Below are 24,903 nucleotides of genomic sequence, written 5' to 3'. Positions count from 1 at the left end.
AAAAACACCACACACACACAAAAAATCCCCATAATCGACTTGTGCTTTTTCGGGTTCAGAGTGGGCGATAATTCAGATATTTCAACGGCCAATTATGGATCACGATCTCTGGTTCCACTGTGGACAAATTCAGCTCGTCTGCATTTTCCCAGTGAAGTTATGACACTCAAATCAAAATGATGCTGAAATGAATTTAAAATAAATGACATTACAGCCGAGTTGAGGGTCAACACCATGTATTGTTAGCTAAGGTGCAAAATGAACATTAGGTGTTAAATGTAATCATGCTGTTAAACTCAAGAAGAAGAAAAAAAAACTTGCTTTGTGAAAACCACAAAAAAGTTAAAAAAAAATGACGCCCCCTGCAAAAAAAAAGAACAAATATAATTTACTGTAAATACAAAATAAATCCAACCTTTTAACAAAAGGTATGAATATAATGACACATTTACAACTCTTATCCGGTGTAATTTCCTTGAAGCAGTGGGCATTTTTTCGGGGTGCGCATGATGGCCATTCAAGTCATTTTTTTTTTTTTTAATCTTCACCCGCTGTCAAATCCAAACTATACGAGAGACAGCAAACCTTAAAACTAACAGAAAAGAAGAAAAATCATACAAAATACACGGGAAGGAAACCTTTCTTCACTTTGTAGAAATTGTACTTCCCAAACAGTCCTCCTGGGAGCGCTGTTGACCACGATATGGAAAAAAAAAAAGGTAAGAATGGGGGAGAACTGGCTGAGGGTTGATTGACTGTATTGTATTTTGTTTTCATTTCTATTTCCATGTGTTTGCAGTCTGCGAGATAGAAGAGCGAGAGGGGATCATGTCCAGCAGGTACTCCCTCTGGCGTGCGTCCACGCTGGCTGAGCTCTTGTGCCCACTCAGGCTGGGGTTCACGTACGCCATTGTCACACCTGTGGGGAGGGTCAAAAGAGCAGGTCAGAAGCAGGTCATCAACACTTTGGCAGGGCAAAAAGGCAAAACTATCTTATTTCGAGGCTCTGTCCACCTGTACATGGGGGATTTCTTTATTTCAATGGTCATATTCTCACAGTCTCACCGGTATCACAGTAGAACACGCTTTACCAAATTTGAGTTGCTTCTTAGAGTGCAATAAAATCAACACAAAATTGGAATGATAAAAGACAACAATGCACCTGAATCAAAAATGCACGTTTGTTTCTATAGGACACACACAAAACTAAACTCATTGTTTTGTTATTACTATAAAACACAAAGTAAAATCTACAGAAAATAACTCTCTAACTTAGAAATGATTTTTTTCTTTAAAAAAAAAAACGTACTAGGGTATATACAGAAGATGCATGCATAGAAATACATAATACAGTATAGTGTAGAGGTGCTTTGAGATATGGGTTTAATTTGTTCCTTGAAAACACTCATATATTCCTCATTGAAATAAATGGAAATGCCATTCCTCTGCTCCAGTACCCCCCCCCCCCAGAAAAATATTGTTTGGGGAATGTTCTTTAATAAGAAAATAAATGATTATACCTTTCATATGCCAATGCCATAATTAATATAATGTTTAATCACTTTTCCTCCTTCAATGGGTAACTGTGTTGTTTATTCTGGTGTGTGCACGGGCCACTTCGGGGCAGTACAAGACAGACAGACAGACGAACTGTCGTGGAGACTCAGCTCCTCCATAGTAGTCATTCTTTTCAGAGTATGTATATGTTTGAATATTATTCTATCATATGTCCACATGTTTTACTGCACTGTTTGTGTTCAAATCGATATAAAATTTTCAATGCATCATAGACACTAATCTCCATTTCTTTTAATGCACCACATACACCCATCTCTGGGGGGAAGTTGGTCTTGTGACGGGGATTTGTGTGTATGGAAGTGGAACTGTCTGGAAGCCCTGAACCCCCATTCCACACCACTCGGGGAGGGGCTTGGGGGCACTGATACACAAGGGTAAGCCCAAATAACTGCCAGTCGCGGACTTGGCCGTCATTGTAATGGGGGCAGGTGGGTTTTCACCCGCTTCATGGTGATGCTCCAGAGGCTGGGCCCACTCGGGCTGGGTGTTGGGGATCCCCACTCATGCCACCCTGGCTGCTCCCTGGGTCACCCCCCCCGTTACTCCTTATCGAGCACCTTGTCGGTGGGCGTCTTGTTGTCCTGGGGGTGAGCATGGGGGAATAATGTTGGGATGTGTGTGTGTGGATGAGGGGAGGTGGGTTGGCATTAGGTTTCTGCGCTCCTCTCCGCTTGGCTGGTTGTCGTGCCGCCTCGTTGGGGCTGGTGTCCTGCCTTGGGTCCCTTATTGTGAGACGTGTCCAGTCCACTCGGCTTCTCTCGGATGGACTCCTGGGGTCAGTCCCTCCTCTCAAATAATTGGCTGGGGTCCTGAGCCACCCCGGTGCAGACATATCAATTAAAGGACACTTTTCTCACTCCCCTCTAGTAACTTTGTTCTGTTCAACTGGTCGACTCTTCTCCAAAAATATCCATGATGATAAGAAAGCACTGCAGCAGCTTAAAAACAGCACTGTGATTCACGTGATTCACTTTTTCTGATGTTTGGTTGGTTTGATGTTTGTTTATTGAACAGCATGAAGCCTCTTTCTTGAAGAATATTTACTCATTTTATCTGCTGAACTTGTGAAATGAGATGCGTCACAAGCCAGTACTCGTTCGTATCTCTTGCGCTCACAAGTCGAAGCCAAAAATCGGCAGATTGATGGCTTGTATGTCAAATCCTTGTAAACTGGGTAACGCGTATGTCAAGGCACTGCTGTACCGGCAAATGCTGAACCTGAGTTTGGGAATTTCCGAGGTTTATAAAATTTCCCTAAAATGTAGTTAGTATTTGGTTGAAAAGTCAAATCACCCAGTCAAAAACACCCGTGCTCATGTGGACATGGGCTACATAACATCCCAACAACAACAACACACAGGTACAAAGGAAACAGGAACCCTGGAGAAATGTTGGACCACCAAACGAGGGGACCGTGAGGGCCGTCTGAGGGTTTCTTTGGGCCGGACGGGAGTTTGAAAGAAAGCAGATTTGAGCCACCAGAACGAGGCTGCTGTGAGTCTACCTTTGTTGCTGTTGCTCTGTTTCTTCCATGCAGTGGATGAGGCACTACCCCCGCTCATATTCCTGCTGCCGCCGACTCCGCTGCTGCTCACCTTTGAAATCTGGACAGAGCGCTGGGTCACGTGCTCGTGCTTACCTGGCCGGCTGACCAAGGCGGCGGCTGCCACGGCACTCTGCAGCTGGGAGGAGGAGGAGAAAGAGTGGGGGATGCCCCTGATGCCGCTGTGGGATAGCTGGCCTGGGGTGCTCTAAGATGTGGCGAGAAAAGAGGTGAGAGCTCAGTTAACTGTGGCAAAACCTCAAACTCACACTGACCATCACAAGTAGCAAAAAAAAGTAATCATAGTCTGTACCTAGTAGAAAAACTGATATATGTGTTGAAAAAAAAGACTGGTAAAGGTACAAGCACTGGGTCAACTTCTGTACTTAAGTACATTGCCGGGTCTAGTTTTTTACTTCAGTAAAAGTTAACATCTACTGTCAATTACACGTCTCAAAACAAGATTTCAGGTGAAATTTCAGAATCATCAGCGGGATGGAACAAATACATAGAAAGAATGGAAGAGTCACAGAAAGGCATTGAAGTGGATGTCCATGGAAACCGATTGGCATGGATCAAATGCCTGTTTTGGATTTTGCCATCCCGTTTCAGGCCATCATGGACAAAGCGGTCGCGAGATGACACGTGGGGACACGAAGGGCAATCACGAGCACGACTGTGATTGCCGTAGATGCCAGTGACATGTTCAAATTGTCAAAAAGTTTGCAATAGCAGTCACAGTGCAGATCAGAAACCTGGTGGGTTGTGGTGAGTCTAGACGCATGTAACTAGTCAACCTGGCAATACGTAACAGGGTCGAGGCGGTCCGGCATCTCACATTTGGTGCCTACAACAATTCTAAAGCTTCACCTACAATGTTCATCACGGCCTACCTGTGGATAATGCTTAATGTTGAATCTATGTGTGCGGGTAAACTGTGCAATTTGTATGTATTTAGAGGAGCAGCATATATGTGCACAACTGGGCTGAAACCAGCTCTGGAGCTTCAATTTGAGGCCACAAACTAAAAGTTCCAAAGCTGCCCGACGTTCACGTTTCATCCATTAAAGCCTTAACAGAATGTGACAAACGCGAAGGACCACATCAGAATATGACAGGATTGGAAGGAACAAAGTACCATCCATGATAAACAGTGGGTTAAAATAAAATTGTGTGTGCCTTTGAACCTCTGGGACGTGAATACTGAGGAAAAAAATAGCCCTCATCCCACTACGCACTAACTTTCAGGCACACAAGACGCCAAACATAACCTGAGAGAACAGCAAGTTGTGCCAAAAAGTACTGAAACACTGAAAACTGAAGTTTAGAGAAGGTCAATTTAAGTTCACCTTGCATATAATTTGTAGTTTCATCCTGATATTTCATTGTAATCACACAATACTAGTTTCAATATTTTCTCTCTTTTAATAATTTCCATAATGCTCACACTGAGAAGAATAACAAAAATCATGTTACACTGCATGTTGTTTAAGTGTGAGCTACCATTGACTCGACCTATGCAATCAAAATAAGATGCTCCAATTGCTTTGCTAACCTTGTGAACACCATAACACAAAAAAGCGAAATTCTCAAATGGTAAACTTTAAAAAAAAATTTGGACACTTGTGTTATTTTTTTTTTTTTTTAAGATTCAATGGAGAATCTTTGACAACCACAAATCGTTCTTGGAGTCAACAACATCAAACAATTCTCCTATGACCACAGAATGGGGAATGTTTTGCCTTTATGAATCTGCTGTTGTCATCAATGCTCCCTGATTATTTTATGTCACTGTTGTCCGTTTTTTTCCGCCTTTTAAGACCTCCATAAAATCTCTTTTGACCTCTTTCCATGTACTTTTAAAAAAAAACATATCATGATCCGCAGAGATTAACAAAAATAACGAGCCTATATTTCCCACCACCAAAATTGCACCTTGATGGAGTGGTGGTGGATGACGTTGGCCCCTCGGTGCATGGAGGACCCCCGGGCCTGCTTCAGTTGCTGCGACACCAGCTGCTCCGCCTTCAGCGACGAAGAGGACGACGAGCTGCCGTGAGAGACGGACGAAGACGACTGCTGAATGATACGCTGCTCGATTTCCTGCTCTTCCTGCAGCGCTTTGACGAACGCCGCTTTCAGCCTGTTGGTGTGCTCGGCTTTGAGAGCCTTCTTCTGATTGGATGACATGCAGTCTTCGCAGAGGACGGTGCCGCCTTTGGCCTTGTCCTGCCTCCACCTGCACGTGAAGTCAGTGTTGCACTGGGTGCACATGTTGGGGTCTCTGACGGCGGGCTTGGATGGAGCTACCCCCGTCTTTCCTGAAGGGAGAGATGGAAAGGCCAAAAAGCTCGAGAAACTTTGTTGTATAGTAGACAAGCATCAGAAGCGTTACCCTGACACTAAATATTCCAGTAACGTAGAAATAAAAAAACAAACGAAAAAAAAACCACATTCCAAAATGAATTTCACTTCAACTTTAGATTAAAATGTAAAAGTAAGTTTCTTTCGGCTTGTCCCTTTCGGGGTCGCCACAGCGTGTCATCTCAGATGAACGCACATATGTTTGGCACAATTTTTACGCCGGATGCCCTTCCTGACGCAATATTACAAATTCCGCTGCACGGCATCATCATTCAGGAAAAAAAATAATCTCAATACAAGCATACCTCTGTGAATAGTATCTAGCAGGTTCTGGACTACTTCCTCAAGCCCCACCAGGTAGATGAACTCGTTATTGGCTGCCGAGGGCAGGAAGTTAAACTCCGGTGCGGGGGGCTTTGGAGGTGGGATCTCTAAGAGCGTCTTCTCGAGTTGTTTCCGCAGCGCGAGTTTGGCCGCGGCTTGACGGCTGGCTGGACTATCGTTGGCGCCCACCAGAGATACAACACTGCTTCCTGAGGATGAAACCTTCAAATTTGACGAGCCCTGTGAACGCAACACAACACAGTCACCAAGGTCATCAATAGACGCATAATACAGACAAAGTGAAAAATCTATGCATCCATCCATCTTCTATACTGCTTTGTATACAGTGTCTTGTACACTCTGTTCTTTTTGGCGACAATTGCAGTTTCAAGAAACATGAACTCCATACTTTATTTGTTTTAGGGGGCCACGTAACATGAACTTGAGTTGCGCACACTTGATTTTCTGCTCAGGAGTGAGATACTGACCAGTGAGTTTGCAGTAGTCCCCACTCGGATGAGTCCTGTCTGCACCATGTTTCTCTGACCCTGGCCAGCAGGGGCTGAGGTCCTGGCGCCCAACAGCAGGGGAGGCGGCCCTGAGCCTCCACCTCCGGAGGCTGCCAATTGCTGCTGTTGCTGCTGCTGGCGGAGAGCCTGGATCTGCTGTGGAGACACAGAGATGGGCGAACCAGGACAATGAGAGATGACGACACACATGGGGTGCCACGGGCGAGGTGGTGGACGGAAGAGGGACGTCCACAGCGCCAATGCAAAGGGCACAAAAAGACAGACCGAGCGCGAGCGAGAGAGAAAGAGAGATATGCAAAGAGCAGATGAGTCCTACATTAACAGTTCCGTGAGTTCGTCTTCGAGGGTGATAAAAAGAGAAAGGAGTCTGAGCTAGGACATCCCTGGATGAACATTGACAGTTATTATTCCCACACAGGCAGAATTTTTCATACAGTGCCTGAATTGGGTCTCATTAGATTCTCCAAGTGGTCATTATGTTGTGATTGTTCAGTGCACCTTTACATTATTTGTATGGCAATATTTGAGCTAACAATATTTCCCCACGACTCACCTGTGCTCCTCTGACTAGTGGCGGCATGATGATCTGGGAACCATGTTTGGACGACAGCTGCTGCCCTCCACGCACCAAAGGCGGGGGTATGACTGTGCCTGAACTTCTACCCGTCACAATCTGCTCACAACGACAGAGACGGCCAATTACAAACAGTGAAAGCCAATGTGAAGGTATGGGACACATTATTGTTTAGCTTACCTGCTGTGAGCCTTTGCTGCTGGCAGTGGTCCCGCGTATAAGAGGAGGGGGAGCAGATGAGCTGTACACCCCCGAACCCTGAAAAACGAAAAAGTTATTATTTAGTGGAGTGAACTCGCACAAGATTTCAATTCATACAGTAGCTCGAAGACCTGCTCTATTGCAGATTTTTTTTTTTCAAGCAACATATTTTTTTATGGGTTTTTAATGTATCTAGGCAAGTCTAAATTTAGATCTGCATGCTTTCAGCGAAGTACCACTTTGTGTCACAACATGCCGGGAAGCACTTAGTTGTACTGGAAAAGATGCAGACTAATTAAAGCGCAAGAATGAGGCAGAGGTCTCCAGTTAAACTCCAGTAATAGTCATTCTTCCCACGTAGCAGAGAAAACATACTGTATGCCTGTTGAGTGTTGTTGGACATGTTGCTTGAAGGTCTAAAACTACTGACAAGGCTAATTTCTGTTAGCCCGTCTATGCCGTTATTGCATTGCATTAGTATTCAACTAGCTAACTTTGAAATGATTTGGTTGAAGATTTTAGTGCTTAAAATACGATACTCAATTCTCTGTCTTTGGGTCCAGTAAACAGATTTTACTTCTTATTTGGAGAACTGCATGAGACAGAGTCTGCTTTTCGTTTCCTAAATTTTATATTATATCATTGCGTCTGGCTGCGAATAGGAGGGAGGAAATACCGTATTTTCCCCACTATAAGACGCACCTTCAATGAATGGCCTATTTCAAAACTTTTTCATATATAGGGCGCACCGCTTTATAAGGCGCATCGAATAAACGCTACAGTGGAGGGTGGGGTTACGTTATGCATCCATTAGATGGAGCTGCACTAAAGGCTCAATATTTATCCATATATAAGGCCCACCGGATTATAAGGCGCACTGTCGGCTTTTGAGAAAATCAAAGGCTTCTAGGTGCGCCTAATAGTGCGGAAAATACGGTACCTTCAAAATTGTGTTTTAATAAGCTAAAATGTCTGGAAGTGGTAATACCAAATGTTTTATTAGTTATTTTTACTCTTTCTATATCACAAATTTACACATGTATGGAATGGGTCTGAACGTGTCCTTGTGATAAACTGGGTTCACTGTATTAGTGCACAGGAGTGAGCATCTCTATGGGTTATGTATCTGTATGCTGTACTGGATTCTGACTGGCGCTCACCTTCTGAAGAGTGTCCCTCTGCAACTGGCTCTGTCGGAGTTTCTTCAGCAACACCAGCTTGGCCTCCTCCAGCCTCAGCTCCTCTTTCAGCTGCCTAATGATGCGCTCCCGCTCGGCCGGGCTGCTCTTCTGCACTCGACACACGAAATCAATCACTTACACTACTCGCACGACTGAAGACAAACAACCGTGCCCGGTCATGCATCCTTCATGGACAAAATCCTTCATTCATTTGGAGTCCCTTTCAATTTGATCATCGGTTAAAGCCATGCCGCAACAGCAAATACTTGACGTTGGAGTAAGGTTGGTGAGGCCTGATCTGACTTCTTGTGTCGATGTTTGTAATTCTATTATTGATAGCTTAGTTTTGACATAAACTTCTTCTTTATGATGGCATGCAAAGTATATAATCTCACCATGAGAAGGTCTGTATCCAGCTCCTTCAAGTGGTTCAGACCATTCATAGGTGGACTTGGGGTGTCGTTATCTGACAAGATGATGACATCATCATCATCCTCCTCCTCTTCGGGGGATGGAGGCGTCTTCTCCCTTTTTATACTGTAGGTAAAAAAAAAAAGTTATTGTGGCTATTGATCATGTGACTAGCCCGGACTGGAACAAAGCAGGATTTGAATCATGTGCTAAGCACGCAAATTTAAAAAAATTGAAAAAGAAACAGATCTATAATAACTACATAAACCCAATGGTCAAAACATAGAAATGGCACACTGTAATAAGATCAAATTCAAACCTTTTTCAGCAGTAAAATGTAGTTTTGACTGGCACACTCAAATCAACAATAGTGGTGCCTTGTGATAGGAGTTTAATTTAAACTGTGATGACGCCCGTAACTCAAAACCCTTGTATCTGAAATCATCTTTCGCCACTGAAATGAATGGAAATACCATTCCACTCTAAAAAAGCAATTGAGAATATTGTACTTCATAAAACTTACAGTAATAATTAACTACAGTGTAAAATATTAACTGCTATTGCCATATTTTCTGGATTAATTCAATGGATGTTGTGCAGCTCCTGGTGGCTACCCAGGGGCAGACTAATTCAGACATACAGTAAAGCTATATCTGAAGACTTTCTCAGGAATATTAGTAGTTTTTTCACAAAAGACTATGTGCCAGTGAATACTGTTATTAGTGTGAGTTCACCATGAGTCTGATGCTATCTGGTAGCCTATGGAATGAAAAGCTGTGGTTGTTTGAAATACATTCTTCCATAAATAATTCTGTTTTATGTTTAGCTTTCACCGTAAAGTGAAAAGAAAAAAAAAATGAATAATTTTTCATAATCTGGAAAGCTGCATCTTGACAGGTCAGTTGCGTTACTTCACTGCCACCAAACAGTGCTCGCATCTCGAATTTTCACCCGCAAGTCAAAGCAAATGAATGGGTGAACAACACCTTATATCTCAAAAAACTCAGAAGTTGGGCTCTCGAAACAATTAATCGATGATCAAAATAGTTATCAATTAATGTGATAAATAATTACTAAGGCGTCACAGTGGCTCAGCTGGTAAAAGCGTCGGCCTCACAGTGCTGAGGACTCGGGTTAAGTCCCGGCCCCGCCTGTGTGGAGTTTGCATGTTCTCCCCATGCCTGCGTGGGTTTTCTCCGGCCACTCCGGTTTCCTCTCACATCCCAAAAAACATGCAACATTAATTGGACACTCTAAATTGCCCCGAGGTGCGATTGTGAGCGCGATTGTTGTCTGTCTCCATGTGCCCTGCAATTGGCTGGCAACCAGTTCAGGGTGTACCCTGCCTCCTGCCCGTTGACATCTCCCCACGACCCTCGTGAGGATAATCGGCAGAGAAAATGGATAGATGGATGGATGGATGGATGGATGGATTGGTTACTCAAATTGCTGATGTGCCTCTAAAAGAATTCCCAATATTTGAAAAGACTCACTGGTTGGAATCATCTGACTAATATGGAGAGGGGCAGTTACAACACAAAACCTAAATGATGCCAGGGGACTGATCCATTCCGCTTGCAAGTCCAGACATCTTTCCACAGTGTAACAGTCAGAAGTAAGGTGGGGCTAAGTGGGACATTGAGGTGTGTGAGGCAACACATTTGCCTTAAACACTTGATTGCTTGGTGTCCCCCATAGGCATGAGTGTCAATGGTTGTTTGTCTATATGTGAACTGCAATTGGCAATTGACATCAAGTGTGTACCCCACCTCTGACCCAAAATCAGATGGGATAGACTTCAGCTCACCTCCGACCCTAATGAGGACAAGTGTGATGGAGTGGATTGTTGGGCAGTATAAAGATGAAGTCATTCACGATCATGCACATTCTGTTTAAACGGGCTTTGAGATGGGTGGTGGTGATCCAAAAAGAGCCGAATTCATGTGTGTAATATACATGTAATACAAAGCTAATACAATATGCCATAAATGAGCTGTACAATCGAAAGCTTGTGTTGAATCTGGGATAACATTTTTACAAAGCATAAGTCAGCGCATGAAAATATGAGGCCTGGCTGTCTGAGCCTCCCTCTTTGTGGTCGTGTGTGTGCGTGTGTGATTCCTCGGGGCTTAGCGCCATCATCACTTCCTGTGGATTAATCACTACTTCCAAAGTAGTCACATGACCTCAAAGTCATTATCACGTGACTCCCTTTTCCTCCAGTACGACGCCCCTCCCCTCCCTGCTTCTTCCATGGTGGTAGCCATGGCAACAGCCGGCTGGAACCAGTTTATGACATGGCTTCATTTTGTGTGCGTGGACTTTTTAGGGTTCAGGTGGCGAGTTGTGGGAAAATGGAGGCTGACCAACCGCTAAAGTCAAAAGACCCTCTGAGTACAGTTGCTGCCTCTCCTGTCAAATGTAAATAACAACCAATGCATGAAACTTTAGAAAGTATACTCGTGTCCAATTATAGTTTGATTATGTCATTTTTGCATTAGGCTGAAACAAGCAGCCTCCAATGTCTGACAAACTTCCAGAGGTTGTCACAGGTTGTTTTTCTACTAAATAGTACAACCTGCTTTACACGCCTTGGTTTGGTGTGGTCGATTTTTCACCTCAAATTAGTACTGCAGGAAACACAACATAAAATAACAGTGGAGTTGAACAATGATTTTTTTTTTTTGTATTTACAGTACTTCCGTGTCCGGGAGACTGACGTGCACCAAATTGGAGTTGCAGTCAACCCTCGCCGATTCCCATTTCTAAGTTTCGCATTGTGGAACTAATAAAGGTTATCTTACATGCAAAGTCACCAACCCGTGTTTGCTGTTAATGTTTCCCGAAGGATGACTGAGTTGTGATAACCATCTTTGGTGGCATTTGTTGTGTTAACTTTAGAATACACCTGAATGCGTGTCCTTAAATTTGTGCTGGAGGCCTTGAATGTGGACGGGAGCCTCTTTTTGGATGCACATTAAACACTGGCGTGATAAGTGTTCTGTGAGGGCTCAATAAGTGGCGTTAATTTGTTATGATATGTCAGCCCATTGGGATTGAGAAGTACGCACCTCTGCTAATGTATCCTATTGCAGGGTTATTGCGGGTCGCTACTGGATCACTAAAGTAGCTTTAATACTGAAAAACTTAGTAGTGACACTACGACCATGTTCTGAGACTTAGAATGACTTCCCTTCGGCTGCAGTCCTTCTCAAGATTCAGAACCCACTTTATAATAATTTGGATGGAGAAATTTGACAGGTTCTTCACAAGCTTCAAAGGTGAGAACAGTTTCTTACCCTTTGGAAGTGCTCATGTCCACGGGTTGCTCTCCAGTCTGGACCTCGACTTTGATGGTTGCCTTCACCTCGCCGGCAGCCAACATGCCACCAGACACTTTTGGTTCTGCTGGCTGAAAGCGGTTCATGATATGCAGGTCCTTCTCCGCCTTCAGCTCCTTGCTAGCTCTGTCATTGCATACAGTTTGATTGTTCAAGTTCTCTTGACAAACGGCTTCGTCCTTCACTGGTTGAGATTCCAACAGTAGCGGTAATTGCCTTGGTTCCTCATTTGAGCCAGTCCCAGTCAGACTTTGACCAACCCGTTCTAGTTCTGGGTCAGGTCGTGATGTATTTTCCTTCTGGGATGTGGGTTGTGGTGGCTCCATTTTAGGCTTTTTGCTGTCAGTGTCAGAACCGGAAGGTTCTGTAGTCTGTGGAGGCGCATCCCGCTCCAGTGCCCTCTTCTGGCTGCGTGTCTGGCGGACGGCCTCCTCAGACATCCCCTGTGGATACATCACGAAAAGGATTGGGTTACATGAGTAGATTAGTTGGAGAGTTCAAACAAATCTACGGGGTGGGTCAAACAAGACATGTGGTTCACTCATACCAACATAAAACTATCAAACGAGCTATGGCTCCAGCATACACACTCACGACTAACAGAAATTCATCTTAGCAGAAAATTTATCTGAACTTTCATTTTAATCTTGATCATGGGTCAAAGTTGTACACAGCAAATGTGTAGAACCAGGAATCTTATTTCCACTTTCAAAATAAGATTTTCCTTAATGTATGAGGAGCGTTCTTTCTCACCTACGAGAGGGGAACATCCTGTTTACAAAGCTATTTTTGGTTTCCTTTATTACATACAGAACTGCACAAACCGGTCGGTTCATTAAGTACCCCGTATAATCCATGAGATCCAGTACAGGAGCTGTATTAAAGATTCTGTCCTTGCGGACCATTTGTCTTTGAGAGAAAAAGTTAGAGAGGTGTTCAATTAACAGTGATTCATATGGAGTTATGAGATTTTGAAAACATACATACTGTACATAAAACAGCGCTCAGCATATTTTTACACCACTGCAATCGACTAATTTCAATGAAAATCAGGAAGTGATACCTGGAAAATACCAAAAAAAAAAAGTTCTCTGGCTATAGCAATATATTTATTCATCATAATTGATGTTAATTTGGCATTCCAAGAGCTGAAACAAACAATCAGATCATAAATGCCAGCTAAATTACAAAATATGACCCACTAACTAACCGAGGACCCTTCAGAAATATGGAGATAATTAATGTGGAATCAACAGATATGAGTTTTTCTGCCTCCGTTTAGAAGTTGCTGCTCACCATCTTTTTATTTTATTCACATTTAATCGCTGCTACGATTGTCTGGCGGACAAAACTGACCTTGAGTCATCGGCAGCGAACACAGGGTTACTAAAATGGCCTCCAGACAAAACAAACTGGATTAGTATGACCACATCATCACAAGACATTAAGTTAAATTCCCAAACATTGATTATGCACAACATTTGAGCTGTAAGTGTTCAAAACACTACACTAGGATAGTTAAATGAATTGAAGAAAACTGTCTACAGAAATATTAATCAAAACCTGTGAAGTCTAATGCAATAGCCTAATTTTATTCTGTTTTTTGCCCAACCTTAAAAACTCGACCCAGCTTTTGGTCCAAATTAGATCCGACCCGCCTGGTCTGTTAAACAAAAAAAAGTACCAGATGTGAACACGGTGGAGAAAAACACTTACTTGCTCGGCCACTCACAATTGCACATACACTTGCACACACACACTATCACTGCAACGCCCGTTCCGCGTCTCTCAGGGTCAAATCTGAACCAGAGATTCAAAGAGACATTAGGTCACATGCCCGTGGCTCGATAATGATAATGTGCATCTTCAATCCATATATACAGTACAGTACACTATGCGTGGACTTCTCCATTGAACCAGTAGACTGACAAAAGGATGTAGCCAAGATGCCAGTGGGGAAAAGAGAAATATTGCAATATTCCAGTTAAATTGATTACTGTATTAGCAGTGGACAACAGGACTGTAGAAGGACTGTTACTGCAGGGACTGAGTTCATGTTGCACATTTAAACGCGGCATTAAAAGAATATTAGATAGGTTTGGTACAGGAGTATTGAGCTTTCTGTAGAAGCTTGCCTTTTTCTGATGCAAGATGAGGTCATACAGAATTTGACTACTGTGTACATAGGTTTGAGAAGTACATCCCGGACAAAACAACCCAAGTTCCAACAACCATTGTTCACGAAACTTCAGAACAAGAGTACCAGTGATGGTGAGGGGGAAATTCGTAATGAGCAATACACTCATCACTGGCAGATCACTCGGTGATTAGCATATCTACCTCACAGTTCTAGGTACCCAGGTTCAAATCTGGCCTCACCTGTGTGAGGTTTGCATGCTCTCCCCCGTGCCTGCGTGGGTTTTCTCCTGGTACTCCAGTTTCCTCCCACATCCCCTAAAATGCATACGTTAAGTGAAGACTCTAAATTGCCAATACGTGTGAATTTGAGTGTGAATATTTGTTTGTTTACACCAGGGGGACCAAGACTTTTTTTTTTTTTTTACCCCAAGATCTACTTTTCAAGCAGGCAGCCTCTCATGAGCTACCGAGGCCAGGGGGTGATGCTCCCAAACCGTTTTAAGGTTAATATTATGTTGCCTCCTATATTTAAAATACAGAATTTGCTTGTTGTGTACTGTATTGTCTGTGAGTTCATCCTTGATCAGGCTATGCCAAGGTGGAATTTTAAAATTACACACAATCTCATCCTGCAATTTCTACTTTGGCTTGAGACAAGACCTTTCCCACTCGGAAAAGAGAAAATCACGTCCAGTTTAACCACTTTTTCTTTGATTATTCAAATACTCTGACAGTCATTGCATCTTAAAACAACAGCATTTCTTTTTTAACATTCTCATTAATATCGAAATTAAACATAAGCGTCATGTCTAGCTCGTCTTTGCTCGACGTTGCCCAGACTGTGTTGCTAACTAAAGCAGCGGCGATGGACGCTGTAATTATAAAACACATTGATGGTCTGCGTAAGTAGCAGAACATTTGTAATTATGAGTGTACGTCTTTAAGGGGGGGTGTAAGGTAAACTAGGAAAAGAGTGTGGCGGAGCAGCGGTCGTTGTTAGAGAAAGTTCCGTGTGCTGCCTAAAAGAAACCAGTGGTTTCTTCTTATCATTTTTTTACAGTACGTATGTGAATTGTGCCACATGACTCATCTCTCACTCATTAAATCACATTGCAAAATGCCACAAACTGAATGAAAGCTGTATGTTAAACTTTCAATTTGCATTGGAATATTATTTTTTTGCGTACAACGCAGGATATCTGTGAAGAGACTGCGGTTCACAATTGCGGACGCACACAGTTTAGAGGGAACATTGGCTGACGTCTTTTTGTTTTTTTTTTTTGCACGGCGTCCTGCGATCGACCAAGACTGCCTTGTGATCAGTCGATCACCGCATTGAACAACCCTGGTTTACGCTGTACATGCCCAGCGATTGGCTCGTGAGCATTTCAGATTGTACCCCGCCTCTTGAGAGTTGGTTGTGATAGGTAGGGTATAACATGCCCGCGACTCTAATGAGGATAAGCGTTACTGAAGATGAATGAATAAATAATTCACACTCATTATAACCATCATTAAAAAAAGGTTTCAATTCACCGCCGCCTCTTTCCCCCAAAATGAACATATCATTAAAAACGTGAATGAACATGGGGATTAAAAAAAAAAAAACTACAGTAAACAATCAGGGACTTCCAAATACCGAACAACTAATATCTGGGGGTCCACTATATATTCCACCAGTCAACAGTTTTACAACACCCTAAACTTTCCTTTATTTATGTATTTACTAAGTAGTTCCAGTCCAATGAGCTTGAAATGTTACTGGTGACCTATCAGATATTTAAAAAAACAAAAAGAATGTAAGATTACCCAAAACGGAAAAAGAAAAAGGCACAGGCTCTAGACTCAACCCCCTTCAAGTTGGTTTAGGATGAATGAGACACCAGAGTAAAAAGAAACCAAACTACAAGTGCCAAACATTTTGGGGAACTTCTGCAATTACATCTTGCAAGTAGCAAACTCTATAGTATCTAAAAGTTAGCAGATGAGAATACAATTTAGTTTCATCATACAACGGTATTTTCTTATTTCCATGTTAGTCGTGGCCGCTTCTCCACTTCCCTAAACACAACGCGTCCCTCATGCGTCATCACATTTACGAGCAAATACGCAATTCTTTCCATTTCTACACTTGTATGACAAATGCTGAATGTTACTTTGAATATGAGTTTTGTTTTTTAGTGACTAAGTGCTTCCTATATCTAGAATGATAGCTTGTTGTAGATTAGATGATTAGATAGATAGATAGATAGATAGATAGATAGATAGATAGATAGATAGATAGATAGATAGATAGATAGATAGATAGATAGATAGATAGATAGATAGATAGATAGATAGATAGATAGATAGATAGATAGATAGATAGATAGATAGATAGATAGATAGAAAAAAAATTGTTCATTGTTTAAATTAATTTCGCTAGTATAAGGAGAATCACAATCCAAAATTGATCACCTTCAATTGGAATAAGTCAGTATGCCACCCTGACATCACATTCTGCTTCCAGAACCCTAAACAAGTCCTTATTGCAAGCGACACAAGAGTAGACCCAAACGTGCCAAAGGTTGACATGTTCTGAGTCTGACCAACATGGCATGCAGTGGAAGACGACCTTTGCCCATAGTTCACATAAAAGATAGAGATGCAGACTTGAATCTATTACTTGAAATCTACAGCATAAAACCTCCACTCTTAGCATTGGCATTTATTGCATTCATGCTGAGAATCATATTCATGCATACAAAACAGCGGCTGTCTAGTGTACTGAGGCCCTCTGACTGCCTGGTGATAAGTGACAGCAAGGTTTTGCTGTTGGTATTTTTTTTTTTTTTTCAAGGAAACAAATTAGACTTACAATCATGGCGGTACACATGAAGACCACAGAGGGTAGCTATGATGACATGTCACAATGCAGCCACAATACAGCATAGGGATGAATCGCAACAGCTATGTTTTTGTTTTTTTTTTTTAAATATACAGTATACTCATACATCACTAAAACACACATGACATGACCCTTCCCAGGATTCTGTAGGACACACAAAGCACTTTTCCCGTGAACTGGTTTAAACCAGTTGGTGTGTGCGAGAAGCTGGTTTTAACCCTCCAGGTGCCGGAGCAGACACTCAGCTTCCACAGTGGCAGCCATTATACAGTGTCTGCGTGTGTGTGTGTGTTGCGTGACGGCATGGAGACCGTACTGTAGCAGCGAGACGATGGCGTTACACATAGAGGGAACGCCGCCACGTACCCCACGACCTCAGGCCGACCTGATCTTTCTTACACGGGGTCTGAATGTCTAACGGGTTTCACGTTTCATCTCTGTGGCTTTTTTTTTTTTTTTCAAACACACATTTCCCTTCAGTCCTAGTACACACACACTTTAACATAGATCGCAGCCCCACCGACCCACCCTTGAACATGGCATCACAACCAATGGAAAAACCTCTGAAGACAACTAAATATCAACTAATAAGCCCGTACTGCACTTTCGGTTGCGTGGCGTTGATCTGATAGTGGTGACACGTACTGTACACTGCTCGCATTGCGCCACAGTTTTTAGTCATTTTCTCCATCAGCTCTGACAGCATGTAGTGCAAAGGTCAAATAGCTTTACTGTGTAGCCAAGAAATAAAAGTGAATGTACCACTGAATACATGCTTTTGGATGTGTGCTCCTTCCAAGGTGGAGAGCAAAAATGATCATGAAGCAAGCGAAGTAGAAAATCCCAATATTTAATAGTTAGTAGTGGGGACATTTCTATAAAATTCCTTGCTCAACTAGGGGGAAAGGTGAATTAACTGTAATTGTTAAATTACATTTTTAAGATTCTATGTTAATCTAAAAATTCTCAAAATATTACAGTTATAGGCGGCACAGTGGATCAGTTGCTAAAGCTTTGGCCTCACAGTTCTGAGGTCCCGGGTTCAATCCCGGAGTCGTCTGTGTGGAGTTTGCATGTTCTTCCCGTGCCTGCGTAGGTTTTCTCCGGGCACTCCGGTTTCCTCCTACATCCCAAACCATGCAACATTAATTGGACACTCTAAATTACCCCTAGGTCTGATTGTGAGTGCGGCTGTTTGTCTCGATGTGCCCTGCGATTGGCTGGCAACTAGTTCAGGGTGTACCCCGCCTCCTGCCCGTTGACAGCTGGGATAGGCTGCAACACTCCCCGTAACTCTTGTGAGGATAAGTGGCTAAGAAAAAGGATGGCTATTACAGTTATCTCACTACAATGAGTTGTACAGCACTGCACACAGTACAACCACAAAACAAAAACAAACCAAAACTGACCATTATTTTCGTTATAAATCGATGCAGCTTCTGTATTGGATCTCAAAAGATTCTGCAAATAACCACAGAATGCAATTATAGAGCCTAATTCAGATACATGGTTATCAGCGTTCCGTTTTACTTCAAACTCTCGGATGTCTTCTGGCGAAATCATCTCCAGCTGCACAATGTGACAAAGTGAGGAGCAATCTACTATAACTGCGTTTATAAGACACCAATTAATGTGTTATTTCTGGAGGATTCACATGGAAATACGCCACATGGGGAATGAACACAATCAACAATCCTCCCAAATCCACTTGCGGGATAAAGATCCATTCCAAGGGAATCAGCAGATTGGCTTTTAGCAACACAATCTATGGGCTAAACCACTATCAGGTTGTAGAACAATGCAAGATTATTCTGTCACGGTTTCTGTTGCTGCTTTCAGGAGCTTCTTAAATCCGTTAATCTGTCATTCAATAGCAAACAGATTCACACTGCCGGCCATCCTTCCTGCGTGGCAAACACATTTACAGTATGAGCAGATCATGCTATTTACCCCCCTTGACAGACCCCCTGTCAAAATACTGCGACATATTTTAGTGGTTTAACTTTGATCCAGTAATAGCAGGACACATCCACAATAGTAGATCTTCTCCCTGTATATAAAAGAACTCAAAGTTGATTTGTCAGAACTTCCTACAATTTGACTGCAATTTGGCCCCCGCATGAAACAGTTTTAACTTCCATTGTTGCTTTTTATTTTTAAATGTCATCAAAAGTTGATCAGCATCTCACATCAGATTATGTTCAACCTTAGATGTTCCAGACATGATGAAGTTGTCGTACAACGCCTGCACTCATGCACGGCAGCTTAAAAGGTTGCCTGCAGACGAGCCCTTTCTAGAGAACAGTTCCCGAGTACACAAACACCCTCAATCAGTCTTGTTCGTGATCAGTGTAGCGGCGCTTTCTAGAATGTGGAACACAACAATGCTGCTAAACTTCTGGGTATGTCCTAACTCACTCATTCAGGTAACCCCTGATAATTTTAACTTCACCAGCATACTCACTCAAACCAACGGACTCAAAGTGACAAGGTCAGCAGAGTCCATCGTGACACGTAGCCCAGCGACATGACAAAACCTTCTCCACTCTTCTTTATTTATCGAACCATTCACCAAGGTTGACCACCATTTGTTCGCAGACAATGCCTCAATGATTGTTTATGCTGCTGTTGCCGCATGAAGTGCTCCTTCCATTATCATGCAAAGAGCCAGTAACAGTGCAAAAGTCACAGTAACACCTCCAAGGAGCTGGCCACCCCAAAATACTCAAATGGAAGGCAGATGTCTAACTTAATTACCACACAATAATTAAAATAATTACGGGGTTGTTTCTAATGCATGCTTGACAAACTTAGCACAACAATATTAAACTGGTGATATGATCAATAATGTTTAGTTCTTGGTAAAAGGGGTGGTTTTTTTCCCCCTCACTGCATTAAGCGTGACAAGCTAACATGAAGTGGACAGAAAAACAGACTTTTACATTTACACCGGTCTCATCGTTAGGTACACCTGTATAAACTGCAATGATCCATATGAAAACTGTAACAAAGATTCATTCAATTAATTTAGCTGAGGTCCCCATTTGTGTCCCATGGATCATGCAGGATTTCCAGAGGATGGTAGAGAATTTCACTATTGATTATGGGGGTAACGAACGCCACCAGGAGTGGCAACAAAAGTCACCAAGAAATGGCAGGAGTGGGAAGCCTGACAACAAAATCCATGACGTGAGAAAATAGCATGGATTTCGCGGGATCCTGCCAAATTTGGGATCAGAATAGCGAGACAATGTGATCAATATGTGTGGGAGTGGGAGGGAGTGAGAGTCAAAATCCACATTTCTAAGAAACCCCAAATTTGCGCTTTGCGATTTAATTGTTATAAAGGAGAAGTGATAGGATATAAGCCTATCTGATAATGGATGAGATATTATGACGTAAGACCTCAGTATTTCATCAGAAGTACAAACATTGCCACAGCTGAAGTTAAACAGCAATATCTGCTGTCTCAACAAGAAATGCTCCTTGAGCTTTGTCAACACACCACGAACACGAGTATACTCTCGGAAAAATGAGTTACATAATGGTTTTGTATACGTATTTTTTACTGAAGGTGAACCAGCCGACGTTGATCCGGTACTGTACGATTATATTATGCGACAGCAGTGACATGATTAACGGTGTAATTAACATCCTTGATATTCATCTTAAACGTCCATGTACCAGTATTCACTTTGTCCTCATTAAAAAGACAATTCAGCACGCTAGTAAAACGTCTAGCTTTCTAGTAAACGTATCCACCTCTGTAAATTGCTGCACATTAAGAGGACACCTTCAATCCACTACCACCAGAACTAAACACGACTGTGCAAGAATTAGTGCAGTGTAACTGTCCAAACTATTAGTAGTAGTTGTGAAGCTAGAGATGATGAACATAATTTTACTACTACGGCACGTTTTTGTCTGTAACATATTGTTGTCCTACCAGTATGCCAAAATTGTCCTACCACTAAGGATAAACCACATGCCCTTCAAGTTGGAGATTAAAGATATGGAATAAAAGATCAAATAGCTTTCCATCAATCAGATGGAGGTGATGGATAAATGTTCAATTTGGTTAAATTCCTTTCTACTAAACAGGTCAATATTGATGAATATTCAGGTTGAAATATTTGAAAGAATCCCATGGCATTCATTAATGCACATGGTAGTTATGTTTACTTGGCATAAGGTTTATGGTTGTGGGGGTGACATTGGAAAAATTCACCTCTGGGAGCAAAACTTTACGAAACCCTGGAATAGATGAAACACTTTAACTATGCTGCCAGTAACACTGCCGACTCTGTTTAGGAAGAATCGGGGTGGTAAAAAAAGAAGTTGCTAATTTTGGGGGAAAAAAAAAAGTCTCGAGAGCAGTAGAAGAGTCACTAAAAATAGTGACTAAGTCACTAAATAAACAAAAGTGACTTTTGTAAACCAGCTCCTCACTTTTTGCAGCTTTGTTGGTTGTTGTTAGTCAGCGACTACAGCTTAATATTGAATTTAACTGAATTTGGTGGGATGACCAAATGGTTAGCACCTCCGCCTCACAGTTCTGAGGTTATGGGTTCAAATCTGGGCTCCGGCCTTCCTGTGTGTAGTTTACATTTGCTCCCCTGGGTTTTCTCCAGGCACTCTGTTTTCCTCCAAAATTTAAAAAAAAAAAAACAAAAACATGCACTCATTTATTGCTATTAACTGTAATACAAGTCAAATATTCACTTCAACTTTAAATTGAAGTGCTCTTGTAAACATTTTTTCATCACAACCGCTAATGTGCAACAACTACTCTCATGATTTATTTTGCTATTTATATACATCCGGTAGGTAAACCGCAGATAAAACGTTTAATGCTACGTGTTACATGAACTATATTAAAAACAAACACTGCTCACCCCTCACAGATGAAAGTTTACAACTGTGTGTAAAATTGAAGGTTCCGCAAATAACATCAACCAAGTAAAAAAAAAATTACATTATTTTGCAAGTATATGCATTGTATTTTTAAGTGAAAGTCCTTTCTAATTAAAGATAACAATGAACTGCACGCTCTACAAGAGTGAAATTAATGACAGAACACTAAAACAGATTGCATTTTTTTGGTTTGTGGCAGGTGGATAATTGGGATTTTGGCTTTAATTTCATGAATACGAGGAAGACTCAAAGAGACGCTGTAAATTTTACCTTAAAACTAATTTCAACCAAGCGTCTTTTTTCAGAATTCGAAATGTTCGTTACATGCAGAAATAGAATTATGTTCTCTATAGCACATTCATTAATTTCAGAAATGCAACACTATATTTCTAAACACAGGTGAAAAACAATCTTTTACAGTGTTTATCCTCAATACGGCTCTTTGTTTATTTAAGACACAGGTGTCAAACTCAAGGCCCAGGGGCCAGATCTGGACCGCCGCATGACTTTATGTGGCTCGCGGAGGGAAATCACGTGTATGAACTTCCATGATGTTTTGTTCAAATCCGTACAAACAAAATTCTAATTGTCCTATCATAAATGATAACATTGAGATATTACAAGCACCTTTGTGGTACCAAACATCAATAGTTGGAAAAACCCATTACCCTTGATTTCTGATTCCAAAACTATTTCATAAGTTTCACGTGTAAATATGATGAAGTGGTTAAGGATTTTGATGGTTTCACAGCCATAACGGCACTCTGAGGGAAACTGCAAGTACAATGTGGCCCGGGACGAAAATGAGTTTGACACCCCTGATTTAAGGTTTGTGACCCCTGATCTACTGTATGTCCAGTTCTGGGTGTCTCCCATCTCTTGCCTGAAGACAGCTGCGGTGGCCTCCAGCAAATGCTGGCTGTGGCCCTAATAATAATAATAATCAGAATATAGGACGTGGTTAAGAAGATGGATAGATGAATGCAATTGAATTAAATGGGTCATGACTTTTTTGTTGTTGAAACTTTCAATAAACACTTTCATAGCCACATGTTATTATGTTTAATAGGCATTATTGTGACAAGGTGTGTCATAAAAGTTCCAGTGTTCTTTTCTTTTCGGTGTAGGCTAGACATCAATAAGCAGAATTTGTGGCTGCTTCACCATGACAATGCACCTGCTCACATTACTCTAAGCATCTGACGGTTCCTGTCCGAGACGAATATTTTTCCCCCTCCTCTGTTTCCCAAGTGAGGGCGGGGGGGTCATCAAAGGGACCCATTTTGAAGACAGACAACATCAAGAAAGCCATGACCAGCTGAGAGGAATCCTTCAAGGAGTACATGAAGGCGTTGTAGAGAAGACTGTGAAAGTACGATGGAATCTTGTAGTGGGCGGTGGGGGTTCCTTCGATGGGAGAGAAAACTTGTAGTTTGGATTTAAAATATATCTGCTGTGACACCAGTAATTAAACTTTTATGACACCTAGAAGTGGGGAGTATAAAAATCTCCCTGAGAAATCTAAACCCTGGAATAGATGACACTTCGTGTACGTGTATGGAGTGTGTGCGCGTGTATGACAGGCAGAGAGTGTATGCATGTGTTCAGCTTTAAGAAGAGGAAGACTCCGGTTGTCACAGAGAGAAGTAGGAAGATTAGCTACAAGATAGCAGAACCAATCGTGGCGGCTGCTGTCTTGTCTTAAAAGCGGGACTGCAGCCACCGCCATCCGAACTGCACCTCCACGGTCTAGCCGAGAAAACAAAGTCGGCCCTTTAAAAAACTAAAGCCGGCCCACAGTACATGTGCAACTAGCCGGCTTTTTATTGTTGACACCGCCTCGGAGGAGGTGAGCTCGCGAAGGAGTTAGCTAGCTAACGTTAGCTCCGTGGCACAAACAACAACAAGCAGTCACTTTAGCTCGGATGTTCAAGGCTCACATGAAGCCACCGCGCACACTTCCAGTCAAAGTGATTAAAAAACAAAACAAAACAGTAGTTGTCTGGTAAACAAAACCCCACACGGGAAGAACCGAACCCGAATCGCTGACCTGGCTGCTCTCCCGATGCGGGACAGCCGTCACCTCCACCGAGGGGGCAGGCAACTTTCAAAATCCAAAACCTTTTTTACAAAGTCAAACTTTAGTGTAGCGAACCGGGGGGTGGCGGACTGTTTACCTTTCTGTCCCCCTCCCGAGGGAAACTGGTCAGGTCGCAACTCGGTAATGTGACTGACCGGCCCACAACCGGAGCTCGCCGCCGGCGAGGTAACGTTATAATTGTCGCTTCATTTCCCCACTTGCGCCGAACAAGATCCGGTCCGGTAAGCGGGACGAGCTTCGGAAGGTAAAAACAGATTTTTTTTTTTTTTTTTAAACCAGAGTGGGACCCCCCCCCCCCACCCTCCCTCCCCTTTCCCCGCCGCTCAACCTTTTGCTCGGCGGAGAAGTGTTACTTTTCAACAGCGCATCAGCTTCTTTATCGTCACAGATAGGTGGAGGAAGACCTGGCTCCTCTCGACGACACGGAATAAAAGGCTCCCCTCGATCCACTCACTAAAAACTTCGGCTTCACCCCCCTCCACCACACGCACTACACACAGCCAACTTACTCGGTCGCTTTGTCACCGATGGTCGTCCAAGGAATGTTTAATCTGCTGTTAACCTGGATTAATCGTTGCTTTTTTTGAAATCAAGGGGATATCCTCTTTTTTTCGGCCCTCCCCGCTGCCGCGTCTGTTGCCAAATAATGCGCCTCAACACACACATGGAGCCGCTGCGTCCTCTTTAGTGGGCATGCGCACCTCGGCATACCAGGGCGACGGGATCACATCATGTAAACCGATGACCACCAAGGCCCAAGGTGGGAAGGATGAGCAAAGTCGGGGACTGGGCCCGGGCTCCTCTCCTCGGGGATA

General features: G+C 42.6%; 1 protein-coding gene across 4 annotated transcripts; it reads right to left on the bottom strand.

Moving 5' to 3' along the window:
* Positions 1-177: 177 nt before the first annotated feature.
* LOC133511200 (transcriptional repressor p66 alpha-like) lies at positions 178-24,903 on the bottom strand. Of its 4 annotated transcripts, XM_061839899.1 has the most exons (12): positions 24,417-24,537; positions 24,165-24,323; positions 12,006-12,490; positions 8,691-8,832; positions 8,275-8,403; positions 7,094-7,171; positions 6,893-7,012; positions 6,298-6,474; positions 5,791-6,049; positions 5,057-5,442; positions 3,083-3,329; positions 178-919 (listed from the first exon to the last, which is right to left on the bottom strand). In XM_061839899.1, exons 3-12 carry the CDS (start codon positions 12,485-12,487, stop codon positions 780-782), a joined length of 2,160 nt encoding a protein of 719 aa, XP_061695883.1. In that variant the 5' UTR covers positions 12,488-12,490; positions 24,165-24,323; positions 24,417-24,537; the 3' UTR covers positions 178-779. The 4 variants fall into 4 exon arrangements, with proteins under 4 accessions (XP_061695883.1, XP_061695885.1, XP_061695882.1 ...); XM_061839901.1 differs by lacking the exons at positions 24,165-24,323; positions 24,417-24,537 and adding an exon at positions 24,598-24,903 and having other exon boundaries at positions 6,298-6,471; XM_061839898.1 differs by lacking the exons at positions 24,165-24,323; positions 24,417-24,537 and adding an exon at positions 24,598-24,901.

The sequence above is a fragment of the Syngnathoides biaculeatus genome, chromosome 13 (genome assembly GCF_019802595.1).
Source record: "Syngnathoides biaculeatus isolate LvHL_M chromosome 13, ASM1980259v1, whole genome shotgun sequence".
NCBI lineage: Eukaryota > Metazoa > Chordata > Actinopteri > Syngnathiformes > Syngnathidae > Syngnathoides > Syngnathoides biaculeatus.
The sequence above is the reverse complement of the archived record's forward strand: the minus strand, read 5'-3'. Positions and strand labels throughout refer to the sequence as shown.

Coding starts and splice junctions, on each gene's coding strand:
- LOC133511200 (XM_061839898.1), bottom strand. CDS start 12,487: ATGTCTGAGGAGGCCGTCCGCCAGACACGCAGCCAGAAGAGGGCACTG. Junction 8,833..12,005: donor GACATGAGCACTTCCAAAGG/GTAAGAAACTGT, acceptor TTTTACCTACAG/TATAAAAAGGGAGAAGACGC. Junction 6,475..6,892: donor CACTAGTCAGAGGAGCACAG/GTGAGTCGTGGG, acceptor GTGTCTCCACAG/CAGATCCAGGCTCTCCGCCA.